The 22,275-nt window shown below is 42.1% G+C and overlaps 1 protein-coding gene across 2 annotated transcripts; it reads left to right on the top strand.

The window, feature by feature from the left end:
• Positions 1 to 357: 357 nt before the first annotated feature.
• Positions 358 to 20,387, top strand: fdxr (ferredoxin reductase). Of its 2 annotated transcripts, none has more exons than XM_035734484.2 (13): positions 358 to 444; positions 954 to 1,126; positions 1,358 to 1,458; positions 7,039 to 7,134; positions 7,267 to 7,389; positions 7,497 to 7,610; positions 9,261 to 9,362; positions 11,848 to 11,955; positions 12,650 to 12,734; positions 13,687 to 13,886; positions 14,089 to 14,260; positions 14,601 to 14,774; positions 20,009 to 20,387. In XM_035734484.2, exons 2-13 carry the CDS (start codon positions 1,036 to 1,038, stop codon positions 20,137 to 20,139), a joined length of 1,497 nt encoding a protein of 498 aa, XP_035590377.1. In that variant the 5' UTR covers positions 358 to 444; positions 954 to 1,035; the 3' UTR covers positions 20,140 to 20,387. The 2 variants fall into 2 exon arrangements, with proteins under 2 accessions (XP_035590377.1, XP_035590376.1); XM_035734483.2 differs by having other exon boundaries at positions 374 to 444; positions 917 to 1,126.
• Positions 20,388 to 22,275: the final 1,888 nt, after the last annotated feature.

The following is a 22,275-nucleotide window of genomic DNA, read 5'->3' as shown; positions in this document are numbered from 1 at the left end:
CACTGCTAACAGATATTGTAGAGTTTATGATAATTTGGCACTCTACAGGGGAATTTCATGAGGCAATTATCTAGGGCTCGTCAATGTCTAATCTAAGAATACATTATGGTGTCTGAAAGAGAGGACATAGTAATTCATTTAAACTTCAAAATAAAACATGGTGCAGAAGCTATTGAATTTATTTGATGTAGAAACCCAACAAAAAACACAGTGATGTTCATTCAAGGGCGCCAGAAATTCAAAAGCAAGGTCTTGTTATGTAACTGTGCGTGTGTGTACCCTGGGGTCCTGATAAATCCAAGACATTGACCCACTATTACCTTGGGTTTAGAGATTATTATCTCTATAATGCCATTTGTCAAGGTGCAGTTAGCTTTAACCCGGAACTATGTATGCAGCTGTATTTTCAGGACGAGACACTTTGGACGGAACACATGATAGACGGTTCGTTTTTGACATATGATTTACATTTGTTTCAAGTCTACAACTATTGTTTTAAAATGTAATCTGCCTTCATGCATGGCAAGTGCCACATTTTTCAGAATAGCTAGCTAACTTAGTTTGTCTAATAATTAACTCTAAATCGCATAAACCTAACCAGTTGAGCGAGGTAGCTAGCTAATCCTGTTGAATTAATTTGTCAACAAACGCACCCACGGTCATCTGCAGCACTGTGGCTAGCACACTCATGTAGCTACTACACTGTGGATGGTTAACTATCTAGTAGGGGAACAATTGTACTTTTAATGAATGACTGTGCCTTTATTTAGTTACTAACGCTAGCTAGCTACCTATTTGCAATGTACCAGCTATCTGATTAATTGTGTTTTCATTATTGTGTGACAACTGGAGAGCACACGCCGCCGGAAGAGATGAAGTGATTGATAATCTCGCCCGTAATCCATTCCTGTCCTAGTGCCTTGTCTCTTCTGCATTTAACGTTATGCCCAAAGATCAGTCTGGACCAAACTACAAGCTAGTCTCGCTAGCCGCCTACCAAAGAGACATTTCCTGGACGATTGATGAGTTGTGAAGATGAACACTCATAAAGCTGCGTTGTGCAAGGTCCATATTTTAAAGTTATTTCTGACTTCGGCAAGGTGCGGGAGGATCACACGATTCCATGGTAAGAAGGGGGGCAAACAATGGACACTGCTCTCCAAGTGCATGCAGTAATTCACCCTGCTTAGAGTAAAACGACACGTCTACAGGTCTGGACAGAATAGTGATTTAGTAACAGATATTTATATGTCTGACACTAGCCTATATTGACAGATAAAATTACCATTTAGTGACATAGAATGAGTTAGCTACATACATGGGTCGTCATTGCTCATTCTGGCTTGTGTCTATACAGGTGTGTGTGGACTTTCCACCTCCACACCTGCCTCCAGTACCAAGGTGTGCATAGTTGGAGGTGGCCCAGCTGGCTTCTACACTGCACAACACCTAGTCAAGGTGAGTGATGTCTCAGTGCTACCGTCCCCAAGATTTGAACCATCGGGTAGATGCTTCCCTTAGGCACAAATCCTGGATCAGAGCTTTCTTTCCCAAAATCCTGTTCCAATTTATTGCCCTTTTCCCCGAAGTGTAAACTAGGGAGTCCATTCCATGAGGGGAAGTTAACAAGTGCAGACTTCAGGAAGGATAGAGATTAGATAAAAGGGACAGCAGCCAATGTGTACTTTACACCCAGAGTTGACATAATTCCCCACCTACAGTAATCCACCAGACCCAGGTCTTTGTTGTGCTACAGCTCTGTATTGTTTACATAGCTGAGAATTTGATCCTTTGGCCAAAAAAACACATTTTTTAAACAAAAGTACAGTCAATAGAAATCTATACCGTGTGTGCAAATGGAGTAAGGAGGTAAAGGCAATAAATAGGCCATAGTAATCAAATCAATTTATTTATTTACTTTTTTTCTCCCCAATTTCATGGTATCCAATTGTTAGTAGCTACTATCTTGTCTCATCGCTACAACTCCCGTACGGGCTCGGGAGAGACGAAGGTTGAAAGTCATGCGTCCTCCGATACACAACCCAACTGCTTCTTAACATATCCAACCCGGAAGCCAGCCGCACCAATGTGTCGGAGGAAACACTGTGCACCTGGCAACCTTGGTTAGCGCGCACTGCGCCCGGCCCTGCAGTACAGCGCCCTTAACCACTGCGCCACCCGGGAGGCCCTTATCAAATCAAATTTATTTGTCACATATACATGGTTAGCAGATGTTAATGCGAATGTAGCGAAATGCTTGTGCTTCTAGTTCTGACAATGCAGTAATAACCAACAAGTAACCTAACAATTAAAAAACTACTACCTTACACTTGTGTGTCTAAAGGGATAAAGAATATGTACATGAAGATATATGAATGAGTGATGGTACAGAACGGCATAGGCAAGATGCAGTAGATGGTATTGAGTACAGTATATACATATGAGATGAGTAATGTAGGGTAAACAAAGTGGAATAGTTGAAAGTGGCTAGTAATACATCTATTACATAAAGATGCAGTAGATGATATAGAGTACAGTATATACATATGAGATGAATAATGTAGGGTATGTGAACATTATATTAAGTAGCATTGTTTAAAGTGGCTAGTGATTATATTTTTACATCAATTTCCATTATTAAAGTGGCTGGAGTTGAGGCAGTGTGTTGGCAGCAGCCACTCGATGTTAGTGGTGGCTGTTTAACAGTCTGGCCTTGAGATAGAAGCTGTTTTTCAGTCTCTCGGTCCCTGCTTTGATGCACCTGTACTGACCTCTCCTTCTGGATGATAGCGGGGTGAACAGGCAGTGGCTCGGGTGGTTGTTGTCCTTGATGATCTTTATGTCCTTCCTGTGACATCGGGTGGTGTAGGTGTCCTGGAGGGCAGGTAGTTTGCCCCCGGTGATGCGTTGTGCAGACTTCACTACCCTCGAGAGCCTTACGGTTGTGGGCGGAGCAGTTGCCGTACCAGGCGGTGATACAGCCCGACAGGATGCTCTCAATTGTGCATCTGTAGAAGTTTGTGAGTGCTTTTGGTGACAAGCCAAATTTCTTAATCTCCTGAGGTTGAAGAGGCGCTACTGCGCCTTCTTCACAACGCTGTTTGTGTGGGTGGACCAATTCAGTTTGTCCGTGATGTGTACGCCGAGGAACTTGAAACTTACTACCCTCTCCATTACTGTCCCGACGATAGGGGGGTGCTCCCTCTGTTGTTTCCTGAAGTCCACAATCATCTCCTTTGTTTTGTTGAGTATGCAGTTATTTTCCTGACACCACACTCCGAGGGCCCTCACCCCCTCCCTGTAGGCAGTCTCGTCGTTGTTGGTAATCAAGCCTACCACTGTTGTGTCGTCCGCAAACTTGATGATTGAGTTGGAGGCGTGCATGGCCACGCAGTCGTGGGTGAACAGGGAGTACAGGAGAGGGCTCAGAACGCACCCTTGTGGGGCCCCAGTGTTGAGAATCAGCGAGGTGGAGATGTTACCTACCCTCACCACATGGGGGCGGCCCGTCAGGAAGTCCAGTACCCAGTTGCACAGGGCGGGGTTGAGACCCAGGGTCTCGAGCTTGATGATGAGTTTGGAGGGTACTATGGTGTTAAATGCTGAGCTGTAGTCGATGAACAGCATTCTCACATAGGTATTCCTCTTGTCCAGATGGGTTAGGGGTTCTGAAACTAAAACAGGAAACACCCGTGCTCTGGTCTGTTCACCGCTGGTCCGACCAATCTGATTCCACGCTTCAAGATTGCTTCGATCACATGGACTGGGATATTTCCCGGATAGCATCGAACAAAAACATTGATGTATATGCTGATTCGGTGAGGGAGTTTATTAGCAAGTGCATCGGTGATGTTGTACCCACGGCGACCTTTAAAACCTTCCCCAACCAGAAACCGTGGATTGATGGCAGCATTCGCGCAAAACTGAAAGCGCAAACCACCACTTTTAATCAGGGCAAGGCGACCGGAAACATGACCTAATACAAACAATGTAGCTATTCCCTCTGCAAGGCAGTCAAACAAGCTAAGTGTCAGTATAGAGACAAAGTAGAGTCGCAATTCAACGGCTCAGACACAAGAGGTATGTGGCAGGGTCTACAGTGAATCACGGACTACATAAAGAAAATCAGCCCCGTTGCGGACCCCGATGTCTTGCTCCCAGACAAACAAAACCGCTTTTTTGCTCGCTTTGAGGACATTACAGTGCCACCGACACGGCCCGCTACCAAAACATGCGGGCTCTCCTTCATCGCAGCCAGTGTGAGTAAAACATTTAAACGTGTTAACCCTCGCAAGGCTGCCGGCCCAGACAGCATACATAGCCGAGTCCTCAGAGCATGCGCAGACCAGTTGGCTGGTGTGTTTACGGACATATTCAATCAATCCCTATCACAGTCTGCTGTCCCCACATGCTTCAAGAGGGCCACCATTGTTCCTGTTTCCAAGAAAGCTAAGGTAAATGAGCTAAATGACTATCGCCCCATAGAACTCACTTCTGTCATCATGAAGTGCTTTGAGAGACTAGTCAAGGACCATATCACCTCCACCCTACCTGACACCCTAGACCCACTTCAATTTGCTTACCGCCCCAATAGGTCCACAGACGACGCAATCACACTGCCCTAACCCATCTGGACAAGAGGAATACCTATGTAAGAATGCTGTTCATCGCCTACAGCTCAGCATTTAACGCCATAGTACCCTCCAAATTCGTCATTAAGCTCGAGACCCTGGGTCTCGACTAGAGGTTGACCGATAATCGGCCATTCCGATTAAACTCCCCCATACAGAAGACGCCTTCGTCCAATTACTTTTATGTGTAATGTATTGGGCTAACCTTAACCACACTGCTAACCTTATGCCTAACTTTAAATTAAGATCAAAAAGCAAATGTTTTTATGTTATGATATTGCCCATTTAAACGTTGTGGCTGTGGTAACTAGTGACAACTCTTTTTACTAGAGTAAATGTAAAATATGGGTTTGAATTTGAATTCAATCACTTATTTTTTTTGTCAACTTTTTAAAAACTTTTTTAACATCAGTTATCTAAAAAATATTGCATACGTTGTAGCTTACTTAGACCATACTTTACATCATTTTAGGTTTTTGTGTTGTGCCCACTATCAGTTGAGACACTACATGCTCTTGAATACCGGGTGGGTGTCATTTCAATCATAGAAATAGAATGGACCAATCCCTTCAGACCATTGCAATTTACCTGGTACACCATTGACATAAACATTTAATTGAAATGTTAAGTTCTAATTACTACCCCAAAGATGGCTGCCGGCCCACCTATTGTCAAATGTCAACTTAAATGGTCATGTCTATTCTATTATCCATATTCCTATGATTTCATTAGGTTTGCTATTGTATAATTTAACCCTCAGTCCCGATACCCCATCAAAAATAGGCTTTTCATTTATCTGCCTGTCCAGCCCTTATATTTAGCATCACAATGCAGTGATTTACCATTTTCTTTTCAGGACAACCAGGGGCTACAAGTAGAACACAAACGAATTTGACATAAACAGTTGCATTGCATTGAGTTTTTGTGGCAAAAATCAATAATAAAAAAAGAAAGTCAGCCAAAGCAAAAACCTGATTAAAATTGAATTTATGAATGCTGTAAGTACAAAAAAACTACAGAAATGGTTTGCTCACTGGGAAATGAATATCCAACTGGTCTGTGACAACCGTGTAGCGTTTGTGACAGCAGCTGTGAGCTTATTACAGTATTCTAGGCACTGTCCTGAGATTGTCTACCTTACCTTTCAATAACTTTTGTATAAGCTTGTGAGCACCGCTCTAATCACACAGTTGGTATCTATGGCTGCAGAAGAAATAGACATATCCAATGGTATAACGCAGAAGTCTGTAGACACACAATGTGTTTTCCAAGAGGTTAGAAGTCCAAAACGTGCTGCCGTTACGGTGGGACTCATTGGGTTAAAACAACAGACGAAACAGACGGAAAATAATCTTGAGTTGAGGCGTTTTTAGATAATTGACGTTTAAGGTAAAACAAAAACAAAATACAATTTGACAATGTTTTTTTTTCACGAAAGTATACAATAGTTTGACAGCCCTGTTTGTAAGCTTTTAAATGATAGCAATCTCAACTGTTTATCTTTTCCAGTGATGAAGACATGGATGTCTCATGGTATGGTAGGGTAAGCAATATAGGTCAACTTTGAGCACCTTCTATCTCTTGAATGTCCTGGCATTCAAGTTTTAAAAGTAGCTTTCTGACAAAAAAGTAACTTCGACAATGGGAAAAAATATATATATGGAAGGTTTTGTTCATATCAATGTGATGCTGTCAAAAAGTGATTGAATTCAAATGGATTTACCCATACTTGGTGATATTAAGAGATCATCTGAGAAATTGTATGTGCACAATTGCCTAATTTGCTTGAAACATATTTTTACAGGCAGCTACCGAACCTGCTCGTAAACCAGGAAATTACATCATCAATTGCTGATTACTTTATCAATAGCTCTCATTTGCATTGTGGTACATACAGTATATAGCGACTGGCTGCTACTTGTATATTTCCCATGTGTAAAAATAGCATTATTTGTGGTCCACGGTTGTTAAATGGCATGAATACATTTCCTGCACTTGCACACAAAGCCCTTATTTTAAAATAAAAGCCTACCAAGTCTCACAGTACCCGACATTGTTGCTCTAGCAATACTGTCGGGTCAAATATAGCCCTGCATACGTCAATAGAGTCAAACTAAAGTAGTACGCAGGCCTGGGCAACGCCAATCCTCAGGGGCCTGATTGGTGTCACACTTTTGCCCCAGCCAACACATTTGACTCCAATAATCAACTAATCATGATCTTCAGTTAAAAATGCAATTAGTTTAAATCAGGTGTGTTTGCTGGGGATGGGGAAAAGTGTGACACCTATCAGGCCCCTGAGGACTGGAGTTGCCCAGGCCTGAGTCAGTGTCAACATATGTTTGGTTCATACTGGCATGTTTTTAAGTGTAAGCAAGGCTTTTTTGTGTGTGTGTGTCTGTAAAAGACTCTGACAGATGTTCAGGTGGACATCTACGAGCGTCTACCCGTCCCCTTCGGCCTGGTCAGATTTGGGGTGGCCCCCGACCATCCAGAGGTCAAGGTCAGTATTGATTGATTAAATGATAGCCAGACAGAAGCAGACAATGTATATAATTTATTGAATCATGGCATCTCTCATTCTCTCTCCTCCCTCTTCTCCTCTCTCTCTCTTTTTTTCTTGTTGTCTCGTCAGAACGTCATCAACACCTTCACCCAAACGGCCCAGCATGCCAGGTGTAGTTTCCATGGCAATGTGAGAGTGGGGAAGGACATCACTGTGGAGGAGCTTCAAGAAGCCTACCACGCTGTGGTGCTGGTGAGACTACACCCCAAAGAGATCTACACCCCTAAATCACTGTGTGTGTGTGTTGGTTTTGTGTCTTTTAAGTGTGAGTATTTATGTGTGTGTGTGTTTATCCGTAGAGCTATGGAGCGGAGGGGAACAGGACAATGGGTGTACCAGGGGAAGACTTGGCTGGGGTGTACTCTGCCAAAGACTTTGTCGGCTGGTACAACGGGCTGCCTAGAAACAGTGAGGTAATGTTGTCCTAACTATTTACAGAGGTGTTAGGAGAAAGTACTGAGCTTTTAAATCACAGGCTTCGACACATTTCAGTGATATACAGTGCCTTCGGAAAGTATTTAGACCCCTTGACCTTTTCCACATTTTTCCACATTCCACATCCTTATTCTAAAATGTGTTAAATATTTTTTCCCCCCATGTCAATCTACACACAACAACCCATAATGACAAAGCAAAAACAGATTTAGACATTTTTGCTAATTTATAAAAAATGTAAATATCACATTTACATAAGTTTTCAGACCCTTTACTCAGTAACTTATTGAAGCACCTTTGGCAGTGATTACAACATAGAGTCTTCTTGGGTAGAAGCTACAAGCTTGGCCGCCTGCATTTGTGGAGTTTCTCCCAATCTTCTTTGCAGATACTCTCAAGCTTTGTCAGGTTGGATGGGGAGCTTTGTTGCACAGCTATTTTCAGGTCTCTCCAGAGATGTTAGATCGGGTTCGGGCTCTGGCTGTGCCACTCAAGGACATTGAGACTTGTCCCGAAGCCATTCCTGCATTGTATTGGCTGTGTGCTTAGGGTCGTTGTCCTGTTGGAAGGTGAACCCGAGTGCTGAGGTCCTGAGTGCTGTGGAGCAGGTTTTCATCAAGTAGCTCTCTGTACTTTCCTCCATTTCATCTTTCCCTCGATCCTGACTAGTCTCCCTGCCGCTGACAAATGTACTTACAGCATGATGCTGCCACCACCATGATTCACCGTAGGGATGGTGCCAGGTTTCCTCCGGACGTAATGCTTGGAATTCAGGCCAAAGAGTTCAATCTTGGTTTCATCAGACCAGAAAATCTTGTTTCTCATGGTCTGAGAGGCTTTAGGTGCCTTTTGGCAAACTCCAAGTGGGCTGTCATGTGCATTTTACGGAGAAGTGGCTTCCGTCTGGCCACTCTACCATAAAGGCCTGATTGGTGGCGTGCTGTAGAGATGGTTGTGGAACCTTCTGGAAGGTTCTCCCATTCTGGTCACCTCCCTAACCAAGGCCCTTCTCCCCGATTGCTCAGTTTGGCCAGGGGGCAGCTCTAGGAAGAGTCTCTGTGTTTTCAAACGTTTTCCATTTAAGAATGATGGAGGCCTCTGTTCTTGGGTACCTTCAATGCTGCAGAATTGTTTTGGGTACCCTTCCCCAGATCTGTGTCTCGCCACAATCCTGTCTCGGAGGTCTACGGACAATTCCTTTGACCTCGTGGCTTAGTTTTTGCTCTGACATGGACTATCAACTGTGGGACCTTATATAGACAGTTATGTGCCTTTCCAAATCATGTCCAATTAATTGAATTTACCATAGGTGTACTCCAAGTTGTAGAAACATCTCAAGGATGATCAATGGAAACAGGATGCACCTGAGCTCAATTTCGAGTCTCATAGCAAAGGGTTTGAATAGTTATGTAAATAAGGTATTTCTGTTTCTAAAAACCTGTTTTTGCTTTGTCATTATGGGGTACTGTGTGTGGATTGCTGAGAATTTTTATTTCGTCAATTTAAGAGTAAGGCTGAAACGTAACAAAATGTGGAAAAGGTCAAGGGGTCTGAATACTTTCTGAATGCACTGTACATAAATCTGTTTATCTCGGCCCCTCTCCATTTCTCTTTCTCCATCCTACTAGCTTAGGCCGGATCTGAGCTGTGAGACGGCTGTCATTCTGGGGCAGGGTAACGTGGCACTGGATGTTGCGAGGATACTGCTATCTCCTGTAGATATTCTGAAGGTAAGATATGCTTGTCTAGACGACTCATCCCAAATTTAATTCCGCTGCTCTATCGCTCCAAACTATTGTCTAAAACTGCCATCCTAGAAGTTTTTTGTGTTGACCTCAAAATGAGTGCCCTTGTACAAAACTAATTAAACAGCAAATGGGTCATCTCTAACAAATCTAACGAATCACAATATCAAAGTTGATAACATCATCATGTAGGCCAGCTCTGGGCCAACCCATTGGTTTCTGGGACCAATCGGAACGCTCAGAATGTGTTTGCATTCTAGAGAACATAATGGAGGAAAGCAAACCGGGACTCATTGTGGAGAAGAAACGCTAGTTTGTACAGAGCGATGTGGATGGTTAGTCAGGCTAGAGATATGCTGCCACGCATCTACCCAAATACATTCTATATCTGATCTCTCTCTGTCAAAGCCTGAATCCTACCATTGTGTATAAAATGTTAAAAGCACACAGAAAGAGAACAATCCATATCTGCATATCTCTGGATTAGAGGTCGACCGATTGTGATTTTTCAATGCCGATGCCGATAATTGGAGGACCAGAAAAAGCCGATACCGGTTAATTTTTCATTATTACAATATATATATTTGTAAGAATGACAATTGCAACCATACTGAATGAACACTTTTATTTTAACTTAATATAATACATCAAATCAATCAAATCAAATTGTATTTGTCACATACACATGGTTAGCAGATGTTAGTGCGAGTGTAGAGAAATGCTTGTGCTTCTAGTTCCGACAATGCAGTAATAACCAACAAGTAATCTAGCTAACAATTCCAAAACTACTACCTTATAGACACAAGTGTAAGGGGATAAAAAATATGTACATAAGATATATGAATGAGTGATGGTACAGAGCGGCATAGGCAAGATACAGTAGATGGTATTGAGTGCAGTATATACGTATGAGATGAGTATGTAAACAAAGTGGCATAGTTAAAGTGGCTAGTGATACATGTATTACATAAGGATGCAGTAGATGATATAGAGTACAGTATATACATATACATATGAGATGAATAATGTGGGGTATGTAAACATTATATTAGGTAGCAATGTTTAAAGTGGCTAGTGATATATTTCATCAACATCTATTTAGTCTCAAATAAATAATCAAACATGTTCAATTTGGTTTAAATAATGCAAAAACACACTGTTGGAGAAGTAAAAGTGTAATATGTGCCATGTAAAAAAGCTAACGTTTAAGTTCCTTGCTCAGAACATGAGAATATATGAAATCTGGTTCCTTTTAACATGAGTCTTCAATATTCCCAGGTAAGAAGTTTTAGGTTGTAGTTATTATAGGAATTATAGGACTATTTCTCTCTATACCATTTCATATACCTTTGACTATTGGATGTTCTTATGGGCACTATAGTATTGCCAGCCTAATCTCGGGAGTTGATAGGCTTCAAGTCATACACAGCGCAATGCTTGAAGCACCGCGAAGAGCTGCTGGCAAATGCAGGAAAGTACTGTTTGAATTAATGCTTATGAGCCCGCTGCTGCCTACCACCACTCAGTCAGACTGCTCTATCAAATCATAGATTTAATTATAATAACACACAGAAATACGAGCCTTAGGTCATTAATATGGTCATATCCGGAAACTATCATCTCGAAAACAAGACTTTTATTCTTTCAGTGAAATACGGAACCGTTCCGTATTTTATCTAACGAGTGGCATCCCTAAGTCTAAATATTGCTGTTACATTGCACAACATTCAATGTATGTCATAATTATGTACAATTCTGGCAAATGAATTATGTTCTTTGTTAGGAAGAAATGGTCTTCAAGCCGTTCACAACGAGCCAGGCGGCCCAAACTGCTGCATATACCCTGACTCAGCTTGCACAGAACGCAAGAGAAGTGACACAATTTCCCTAGTTAAAATAAATTCATGTTAGCAGGAAATATTAACTAAATATGCAGGTTTAAAAGTATATACTTGTGTATTGATTTTAAAGAAAGGCATTGATGTTTATGGTTAGGTACACATTGGTGCAATGAAAGTGCTTTTTTTTGCGCTTGTTAAATCATCACCCGTTTGGCGAAGTAGACTGTGATTCGATGAGAAATTAACAGGCACCGCATCGATTATATGCAACACAGGACATGCTAGGTAAAATAGTAACATCATCAACCATATGTAGTTAACTAGTGATTATGTCAAGATTGATTGTTTTTTATAAGATAAGTTTAATGCTAACTAGCAACTTACCTTGGCTCCTTGCTGCACTCGCATAACAGGTAGTCAGCCTGCCCCGCAGTCTCCTCGTGGAGTGTAATGTAATCGGCCATAATCGGTGTCCAAAAATGCAGATTACCAATTGTTATGAAAACTTGAAATTGGCCCTAATTAATCGGCCATTCTGATTAATCGGTCAACCTCTACTCTGGATATATAATTATTGCTAAGTGTCAGGTGTCTCCATGTAACCCCTTTTCTGTCTCATTCCCGTGTAGAAGACTGATATCACCCAGCATGCACTAGATGCCCTGGCAGAGAGCAGTGTCCGCAGGGTGCTCATTGTGGGGCGCAGAGGACCCCTACAGGTGGCCTGCACTATTAAGGTAAGGCTCTGACCCCTAACACTTAACCCCTGACCACTACAGGTGGGCTGCAGAACACAGGGAGCACACAATTTGATGTCTCACATTTCATGATTCACATTTGATGATTAACATTGTATGTATTTTTATTGTCCAAACACTAAATTATGAAGTCATATTTATGAGGGTTTAAAGTTCCAAGTGCAATTATTTTGTTCTGTAAATCAGGGACTATTTATTACTGCATAGTATTTGTGTTGGTTTTGCATAGTGTGATTCTAGATTGTGGGACAGTTTCCATTCACAACGAAGGTTTAGCCTTTTATCTGCCTAAACATCCCCACATCTTTATAAATGAACTTACCCTCAGATCAGGTCAGGGGTAATGTGTTGAATCCACCGTGCCTCCAACTTGGCAATCCCCTATCATTGTAACAAATATTTTGGAAGTTATAGAAATGCATTTATTAATGTCTTCATTTTGTTTTTTTTCCACATTTATTCGATTAAAGAAAAATGTATGCATACTGTTAAAATGATATGTGAGCTAAAAATTGTAAAACATGAAACACCTGTCTAACTTTTTCGACTTATAATTTGTTCTACTTCTTTGACGAACACTTAAGACAACTAGATTACAAAGCGTTAAGAGTTGCGTTCATAACCATCACCTGTGCTTGTATGTGGTTAAATCAACATTATTTGTTGTGTCTAGGAGCTGAGAGAGATGGTGAACCTGCCTGGCACCAGACCAGAGATGGAGGCGTCTGAGTTTGAGGGCATAGCAGAAACTCTTAAATGTGAGAGACGGCTGTTTAGTTCCTCTTAAGGTTTCTCTCATTAAAATCTTCTGCTATTGACTTGTATCCTTGTCCTTAGTAATGTGATGTCACACACTGCCCTTCACAGGCCTCAACAGCATCTGTATTCCCTTCCCCTTCCCTAAGGCCTCCATTGCGACCATCTATCTGACAAGGAACATGCTCCAAACTCCCCCCTCTCAATCATGTCGGAACTCTGCAGACCAGCAGCAGTATATGTTTGCTCTACCATAACCCAGATCGTCAATGGTTACAGAATCAGATTAACATCCATTTGTAAATTCTCCCTTGTCTTCAAACCAGCATCTCTCTCTCTCTCTGCCTTCCCATCAACCTGTTCCCCATGATAAACTGTCTCTAATCTAGACTGTCCGCTCTGCTATCACAGTCTTGCGAGGGCGTTTCAGAAGTCTGAATTATTTACTCGATTGTCAGTCACATATTCACAGTATTTTCTTAACCATATTAAGTATAGGACTATGGATTTTAATTTTACATTTACATTGAGTCATTTAGCAGACTTACAGGAGAGCAACATACAGAGCAACTTACAGGAGCAATTAGGGTTAAGTGCCTTGCACATCGCAGATTATTCACCGACCCAGCAACCTTACGGGCTAAATGGATGACATAATGGAGATTATCTATTGGAACGGTGCTTCTTCAGACAGCCTGAGGGATTATTTTTGCACGGAAAAAGAAATTGAAACAAGTTTGACGTGTAGGAGCTAGTTTGGCAACGTATGGTGTCTCGGAAAAGTACCTGAAAGTTTCAACCAAGGGTTAGTGTAGATTCCTGTGTGTGTGGGCTGTCTTATTTGGGTTTATGCCTGAACTGTAGGTATGTGTTGATACTTGCCCTCTAGCTTTGGTTCAACTTGTTTATTTTTGTCAGTATAATTTGACTGTAATTGTGTGTTTGTCCTCTCAGCGCTGGCCAGGCCCAGGAAGCGTCTGACCGAGCTGCTGCTGAAGGCTGCAATAGAGACTCCAGGGGAGGAGGAGTTGGAGAGACGGAACAGGGCAGAGCGGGCCTGGGGATTCCGCTTCCTCCGGAAGCCCCTGGAGGTCCTCCCCTCCACTGACCTCATCAGGGCCGCAGGGATACGATTGGCTGTCAATCGGCTGGAGGTGAGCCGGGTGCTTTAGGAATAGATATACTGTGGGATCATCTCTTGAGCTTACCCTCTGTCGTAATTGATTGTCCCTACCTTCCCAGATAAACCCAATAAAACCTTTTTCATTAAACACAAGACAAGGCCATATTGTCTGAAGCTGGAACAGAGAAGCGCCTAGGCTAAGCTGGCCCCGGCCTCTCTCTGTCTCTCCCCAGGACGACGGTGAGGGGGTGAGGGCAGTGGCCACCGGTGAGGTGGAAGATGTGGAGTGCGGCCTAGTCATCAGCAGCATCGGCTACAAGAGCCTTCTCATCGACCCCGCCGTCCCCTTCGACGCCCGAAAAGCCATCATCCCCAACACTATGGGCCGCGTGCAACAGACTGCAGGTGTGTATGGGTGCGTTCGTCTGCCTGCCTTAAACACAAGCTAATTGGAAAGATGGGCCCCATTTCCTCCCAAAAGGTGTATAAATGTAAGTATTTTCATTTTGTTTTTAATTCAGATAGGGCTAACATGAAATGAGAGTGGTGACCCAGAGAGAGAGGGAGATACAGAATAGCAGTGGGGTCGGGATTCTTACCCACGCTAGGGTGGTGGATATATGCCGCAGGCGGTGGGGTTTCGATGATCGACCTCAGACCACTATTGAGGTCTGAGAAGAACGTCTATCCCTTTTGGATTAAACTGTCCCCTTTAACCCGTGTGTGTGTGTGTTGGGGGGGGCAGGTCTGTACTGCAGTGGCTGGGTGAAGAGGGGTCCCACGGGGGTGATAGCCACCACCATGAACGACAGCTTTGACACAGCCAGGACTCTGCTACAGGACATTGGTAAAGGAACACTGGATGTATCCACCGTCAAGCCTGGCTCACAGGGGGTCTCTGCCCTCCTGGAGAAAAGAGGTACTGCAACTCTTTAACACTTGATTATTAAAATGATTCAATTCACTTCAAATAACATTTTTCCCGTGAGGAAACTTCTTGTGTGCAATAGTACGTACAATAAATGCAATACAGCAGTGTACCGGGGTTACGCCTGCAGTGCTGTATTTGTGTTTTAACTTCTTGCATGTACTATTTACATCAGGGATAGGCAACTTTGATGGGAGTGGGGGCCACAAAAAAATCTGAATTCATCATGAGGGACCACAGATCCTCTCGGGTCGGCGTACCCACATGTGCATTTCTGTTTTACAGCTAATTACCTGCAATTATACACATAGATAATGTGAGCAAGACCTCTAAACAGGTCAACGTTCACAAGGCCGCAGGGCCAGACGGATTACCAAGATGTGTACTCCAAGCATACACGGACCAACTGGCAAGTGTCTTCACTGACATGTTCAAACTCTCCCTACATACATGTTTCAAGCAGACCACCATAGTCCCTGTGAAGAAAGTGAAGGTAACCTGCCTAAATGATTACCGTTGGTAGCCATGAAGTGCTTTGAAAGGCTGGTCATGGCTCACATCAACAACAACATCCCAGATACCCTAGACACACTCCAATTAGCATAATGCCCCAACAGATCCACAGATGAAGCTCAATCACACGCCACTCTGCCCTTTCCCACCTGGACAAAAGGAACACCTATGTGAATGATGTGAATGCTGTTCATTAACCTGTTGAAATTAGAGGGCACAATTTTCATTTTTGGAAAACTAACGTTCCCAAAGTAAACAGGCTATTTTTCAGGACCAGATACTAGAAAATGCATATAATTGACAGCTTAGGATAGAAAACACTAAAGTTACCAAAACTGTAAAAATATTGTCTGTGAGTATAACAGAACTGATTATGCAGGCGAAAGCCTGAGTAAAATCCAATCAGGAAGTGACTCTTATTTAGAAACCTCTGCGTTCCTATGTGTCCCTATTGAGCAGTGAAAGGGATATCAACCAGATTTCTTTTTCTATGGCTTCCCTAATGTGTCTAGTGTCACAAGACGTAGTTTCAGGCTTTTATTTTGAAAAATGAGCGTGAGCGACAACATTGCGTCAGTGGTCAGCTGGTGGCTCAGTGATGTGTGCGTAATAGACAAATGCGGCCATTGTTTCTCTCGCTCCTACTAAGAAGCCAACTGACCCGGTTGATATATTATCGAATAGATATTTGAAAAACACATTGAGGATGGATTATAAAAAAACGTTTGCCATGTTTCTGTCGATATTATGGATCTAATCTGGAATATTTTTCGGTGTTGTCGTGTCCGCAATTTCCGGTCGATTTCTCAGCCAAACGTGAAGAACAAACGGAGCTATTTCGCCTACAAAAATAATCTTTATGGAAAAAAGGAACATTTGCTATCTAACTGGGAGTCTCGTGAGTGAAAACATCCGAAGCTCAAAGGTAAACGATTTCATTTGATTGCTTTTCTGATTTTCGTGACCAAGCTGCCTGCTGCTAGCTAGGCATAATGCTATGCTAGGCTATCGATAAACTTACACAAATGCTTGTCTTGCTTTGGCTGTAAAGCATAATTTTAAAATCTGAGATGACAGGGTGATTACCAAAAGGCTAAGCTATGTTTCAATATATTTCACAAATATGAATATTTTCAAGTAATATTTTGTCCGTTGTGTTATGCTAATTAGTGTCAGTTGATGACAATTCTCCCGGATCCGGGAGCGGTAGTTCCAAGAGGTTTTAACTATACCTCACCGTTCAGCACAATAGTGCCCACAAAGCTAAGGACCCTGGGACTAAACACCTCCCTATGCAACTGGATCCTAAACTTCCTGACAGGTTGTTCCCAGGTGGTAAGGGTAGGCAACCACACATCTGCCACTGTGATCCTCAACACTGGGGCCCCTCAGGGGTGCGTGCTCACTCCCCTTCTGTACTCCCTGTTCACCCACGACTGCGTGGCCAAGCACGACTCCAACACCATTATTAAGTTTGCTGACAACAACGGTGCTAGGCCTGATCACCGACAATGATGAGACCGCCGAAACGGAGGAGGTCAGAGACCTGGCAGTGTGGTGCCAGGAAAACACCCCTCAACGTGAGTAAGAGAAAGGAGATGATCATGGACTACAGGAAAAGGAGGACTGAACACGCCCCCATTTACATCGACGCAGGTGTAGTGGAGCGGGTCAAGAGTTTCAAGTTCCTTGGTGTCCACATCACCAACAAACTATCATGGTCCATACACGTCAAGAAATTCATGAACAGGGCACGACAATGCCTTTTCCCCCTCAGGAGACTGAAAACATTTGGCATGGGTCCCCAGATCCTCAAAGTTCCACAGCTGCACCATCGAGAGCATCCTGACCGTTTGCATCACCACCTGGTATGGCAACTACTCTGCAGTTGGGGGTAGTGCGTACAGCCCAGTACATCACTGGGGCCAAGCTTCCTGCCATCCAGGAAAAGTTGAAGTTGGAAGTTTACATACCCCTTAGCCAAATACATTTAAACTCAGTTTTTCACAATTCCTGACATTTAATCATAGTAAAAATTCCCTGTCTTAGGTTAGTTAGGATGACCACTTTATTTTAAGAATGTGAAATGTCAGAATAATAGTAGAGAGAATGATTTCTTTCAGCTTTTATTTCTTTCATCACATTCCCAGTGGGTCAGAAGTTTACATACACTCAATTAGTATTTGGTAGCATTGCCTTTAAATTGTTAAACTTTGGTCAAATGTTTTGGGTAGCCTTCTTCAAGCTTCCCACGATAAGTTGGGTGAATTTTTGGCCCATTCCTCCTGACAGAGCTGGTGTAACTGAGTCAGGTTTGTAGGCCTCCTTGCTCGAACACGCTTTTTCAGTTCTGCCCTCAAATTTGCTATATGATTGAGGTCAGGGCTTTGTGATAGCAACTCCATGTCATCTATTTTGTGAAGTGCATCAGTCCCTCCTGCAGCAAAGCACCCCCACAACATGATGCTGCCACCCCCGCGCTTCACGGTTGGGATGCTGTTCTTCGGCTTGCAAGCCTCCCCCTTTTTCCTTCAAACATAACGATGGTCATTATGGCCAAACAGTTCTATTTTTGTTTCATCAGAGCAGAGGACATTTCTCCAAGAAGTACACTCTTTGTCCCCATGTGCAGTTGCAGCCCGTAATCTGGCTTTTTTATGGCGGTTTTGGAGCAGTGGCTTCCTTGTCCGAGCAGCCTTTCAGGTTATGTGGATATAGATACTTTTGTACCTGTTTCCTTCAGCATCTTCTCAAGGCCCTTTGCTGCTGTTCTGGGATTGATTTGCACTTTTCACACCAAAGTACGTTCATCTCTAGGAGACAGAACGCGTCTCCTTCCTTGAGCGGTATGATGACTGCATTATTTTTCTGATGTCTTGGCTGATTTATTTGGATTTTCCCATGATGTCAAGCAAAGAGGCACTGAGTTTGAAGGTAGGCCTTGAAATACACAGATACACCTCCAATTGACTCAAATGATGTCAACTTGCCTATCAGAAGCTTCTAAAGCCATGACATCCTTTTCTGTAATTTTCCAAGCTGTTTTAAAAGCACAGTCAACTTCGTGTATGTAAACTTCTGACCCACTGGAATTGTGATACAGTGAATTATAAATTAAATAATCTGTCTGCAAACAATTGTTGGAAAAAATGATTTATGTCATGCACAAAGTAGATGTCCTAACAGACTTGCCAAAACTATAGTTTGTTTACAAGACATTTGTGGTTGGAAAACGAGTTTTAATGGCTCCACCCTAAGTATGTTAACTTCCGACTTCAACTGTATAAACTAGGCAGTGTCAGAGGAAGGCCCTAAAAATTGTCAGGCTCCAGCCACCCTAGACAGACTGTTCTCTCTTTTACCGCACGGCAAGCGGTACCGGAGCGCCAAGTCCAGGTCCAAAATGCTTCTTAACAGCTTCTACCCCCAAGCCATAGGACTCCTGAATAATTAATCAAATGGGCAATCAGACTATTTGCATTGTCCCCCACCACAACACACACAGTCACTTTAGCCCTACTTACATGTACAAATTACCATGACTAACCTGTACCTCCACACATTTACTCGATACCGGTACCCCCTGTATATGGCCTTATTATTGTTATTTTATTGTGTAAAAAAAAAAAAAATCATAATTAACTTTTTTATTTAGTTCGTTTCTTATTAACTACATTTTCTAAACTGCATTGTTGGTTAAGGGCTTGTAAGTAAGCATTTAAGGTAATGTCTACCTACACCTGTTGTACACCTGTTGTATTTGGCATATGTGACAAATACAATTTGATTTGATTTTACCATAAGGTGGAGAGAAATGTTTGCGGATTTGAATGATATCTGGGTGAGACTGAATAACAAAATCCATGGAGCCCCCCCAGACCGTAATTCGACCACGATAACAAGTTTAAATAGCTGGCCGCTAAACTAACTTAGCAATCTAAAACTCTTAGCTGACATTGGTTAATTGAGTGACTATCAAATTGTATTGGTCACATGCGTTGAATACAACAGGTGTCGTTATAGTGAAATGTAGTGAAATGCTTACTTACGAGACCCTAACCGACAGTGCAGTTTAAAAACATACGGATAAAAGTAACAAGTAATTAAAGGCTGACAAAAGAGAAATTGCTGGCGCACAGGCAATTTTCAAAATTGCAACTATTCTATCTTACAAGAATATATTTGTATTTATTTTGTATGTAAAAATAAATAATAAATAAATGTTTGATCTGAGGGCTTTCAAAAGTGCCCGTGGGCCGCCAGTTGCCCATCCCTGTTTTACATGATAACAAATCATGACGGCTGGAAATCCCCTAAGGCAAATGGTAATCTTGCTGACTCCATACAGACCTTTCTCTGTCACTAACTATGCCATAAACGGAGCCTGACTAAAGAGAAAAGGATAATCATAACAATGTATGTCCACTGTAATGTAAACTCAGCAACAACAAAAAAGAAACATTCCTTTTTCAGGACCCTGTCTTTCAAAGATCATTTGTAAAATTACAAATAACTTCACATTGTAAAGCGTTTAAACACTGTTTCCCATGCTTGTTCAATGAACCATAAACAATGAACATGTACCTGTGGAACAGTTGTTTCTTTTTTTGCTGAGTTTAGGTATGTTGAGGACTAAGTATCAGCTTCCACAAGTGTTAGCGTCCACCTTGATATTTTACAAAAACGACCTACCTCCCTGTGCATGACTGTAGGTGTGAAGCCAGTTTCGTTCTCTGACTGGGAGAAGATCGACAGTGAGGAGACGAGGAGGGGAGAGATCAAGGGAAAGCCCAGGGAAAAGATGCTGGACGTGGGAGAGATGCTGCAGGTAGCCCGGGCATAGGGACAAGGGACCACACACACAGGTCATATGGATCAGAGGACTCGACAACCAATAAGTGAATAAGAACCACTGACCACACACAACTCTGGTCCAACCCCACTTTTTATGCCACCTACAGGCCACGAACTTGTCTGTCTATGGTACACGCATACAATCAATTTAGTCCCTGACCATCATGCAATGCCAGTCATACTATACCCAAGTTCCAAGTTGACTTGCCATATGTAATAAAGACACTTTGCATCTTACTCACCAGAGCTCTCATTGAAACAATGGTGGTGTTTCACTGCAGTACTAGTGATTTTAATGGTTGTGGCTTGGCGCTAATAAAAACCGTCAGGGCCTGGTTTCCCGATAGCGATGGAATTTAGGCATACAAGTCTTTTAATGATGCATCCATATTTCTGAAGATGTAGTATGTGTTTCTCAATACACCACAGAGAGAATGTTCGCTAAGTGCGTTGTTGAGGCATGTGGCGATACAGATAGGATCGAGACAAAAAAAGGCAGTGCTGCTCTTGGATCAGCGTTCTCCGTTCAAATAACACCTTAAACATTATAATTGTTCCACAATACTGTCGATGGATCAGCTCATGGAGAGATTATCGCCTATGGCTGCAAATCTTAAAACACTGGATTTGGCACGTCATTGTGCACATTAGGCTACACATCATGAAATATATTGAGTAAAAAGAATAGACAGTAGGCTAATAGCAAACTAAAACTAAATTTAATGAACATTGAAGTTCCGTATATAAGCCTATGTAGCTGTAGGTCGACTATTTATCTTTTAATGCACTCGTCTGGGTTTTCATTTGAAGTATATTTTTATCCGTTGCTTATTTGTAAGAATTTTAAAGACATTGGCAACTTTATTTGTAGTCAACTTCGTTGTGAAGTTATCGACCGTCACAGAGAGACAAATATCTTGATTCTATGTTTAGCGGTGATCTTCTGTGTATAAAGTGACGCGGTAGGGAAAAACGCATCTAATTACGCACTTAGCTGTTCTACGAGTGGTCTGAGGGAGATGGTAAATAACAAGCGTTTTCAAGTGCAACTTTAGTAACCATGGATTTGGGAAACAACTCTGAGATTTAACGATGCCCCGTGAAGGTTCTAACAATGAATTTAGCTTTAAGATGCCTTATGAAAACTGGGACCTAGTCTCTGTTGCATTTCCATGAAGACTTACCCCCCACATCAGTGTGTCACTACTGTTTTATGTTAATGTAACTGTAGTGTAATTGTGTTTTCATTAAGTGTGACACTAAAAACTTGGATAGACCTGAATCAACAACCTCTGCATCATCAAAGCCAGTTAAAGGTGTTAAAGTTCAGTTGGCCATAAACACTGAGTGTATAAAACATTAGGAACACTTTCCTAATATTGAGTTGCACCCCCTTTTTGCCCTTGGATCAGCCTCAAGTCGTCGGGGCATGGACGACAACAGGGATGCAGGCCCATGTTGACTCCAATGCTTCCCACAGTTGTCAAGTTGGCTCGATGTCCTTTCGGTGGTGAACCATTCTTGATATACAAGGGAAACGTTTGAGTGTGAAAAACCCAGAAGTGTTGTAGTCACCTTGTATTAAAGTTTTTTTTAATACATGTTTTACCGTTTTGAAATGAATGCACTTTATGTACAGTGCCTAAAAGTATTTAAACCCCTTTAATTTTTCCACATTTTGTTGTATTACAAGGTGGGATTAATATATTTTTGTCAAAGATTTACACAAAATGCTTGAATGTCAAAGTGGAAGAAAAATGTTAACATTTGTAAAAATACAGTACCAGTCAAGTTTGGACACACCTACATTTCTTTATTTGTACTATTTTCTACATTGTAAAATAGTGGAGACATCTAAACTATGAAATAACACATGGAATCATGTAGTAACCAAAAAAAGTGTTCTTTTGATTTGTTTATTTTATATTTGAGATTCTTCAAAGTCGCTACTCTTTGCCTTGATGACAGCTTTGCACACACTCGGCATTCTCTCAACTAGCTTCACCTGGAAGGCTTTTCCAACATATACTGAGCACTTGTTGGCTGCTTTTCCTTCACTCTGCGGTCCAACTCATCCCAAACCCTCTCATTTAGGTTGGGGTTGGGTGATTGTGGACGTTCAAAT

This window comes from Oncorhynchus keta, chromosome 24 (assembly GCF_023373465.1).
Source record: "Oncorhynchus keta strain PuntledgeMale-10-30-2019 chromosome 24, Oket_V2, whole genome shotgun sequence".
Classification (NCBI taxonomy): Eukaryota; Metazoa; Chordata; class Actinopteri; order Salmoniformes; family Salmonidae; genus Oncorhynchus; species Oncorhynchus keta.
The sequence above is the reverse complement of the archived record's forward strand: the minus strand, read 5'-3'. Positions and strand labels throughout refer to the sequence as shown.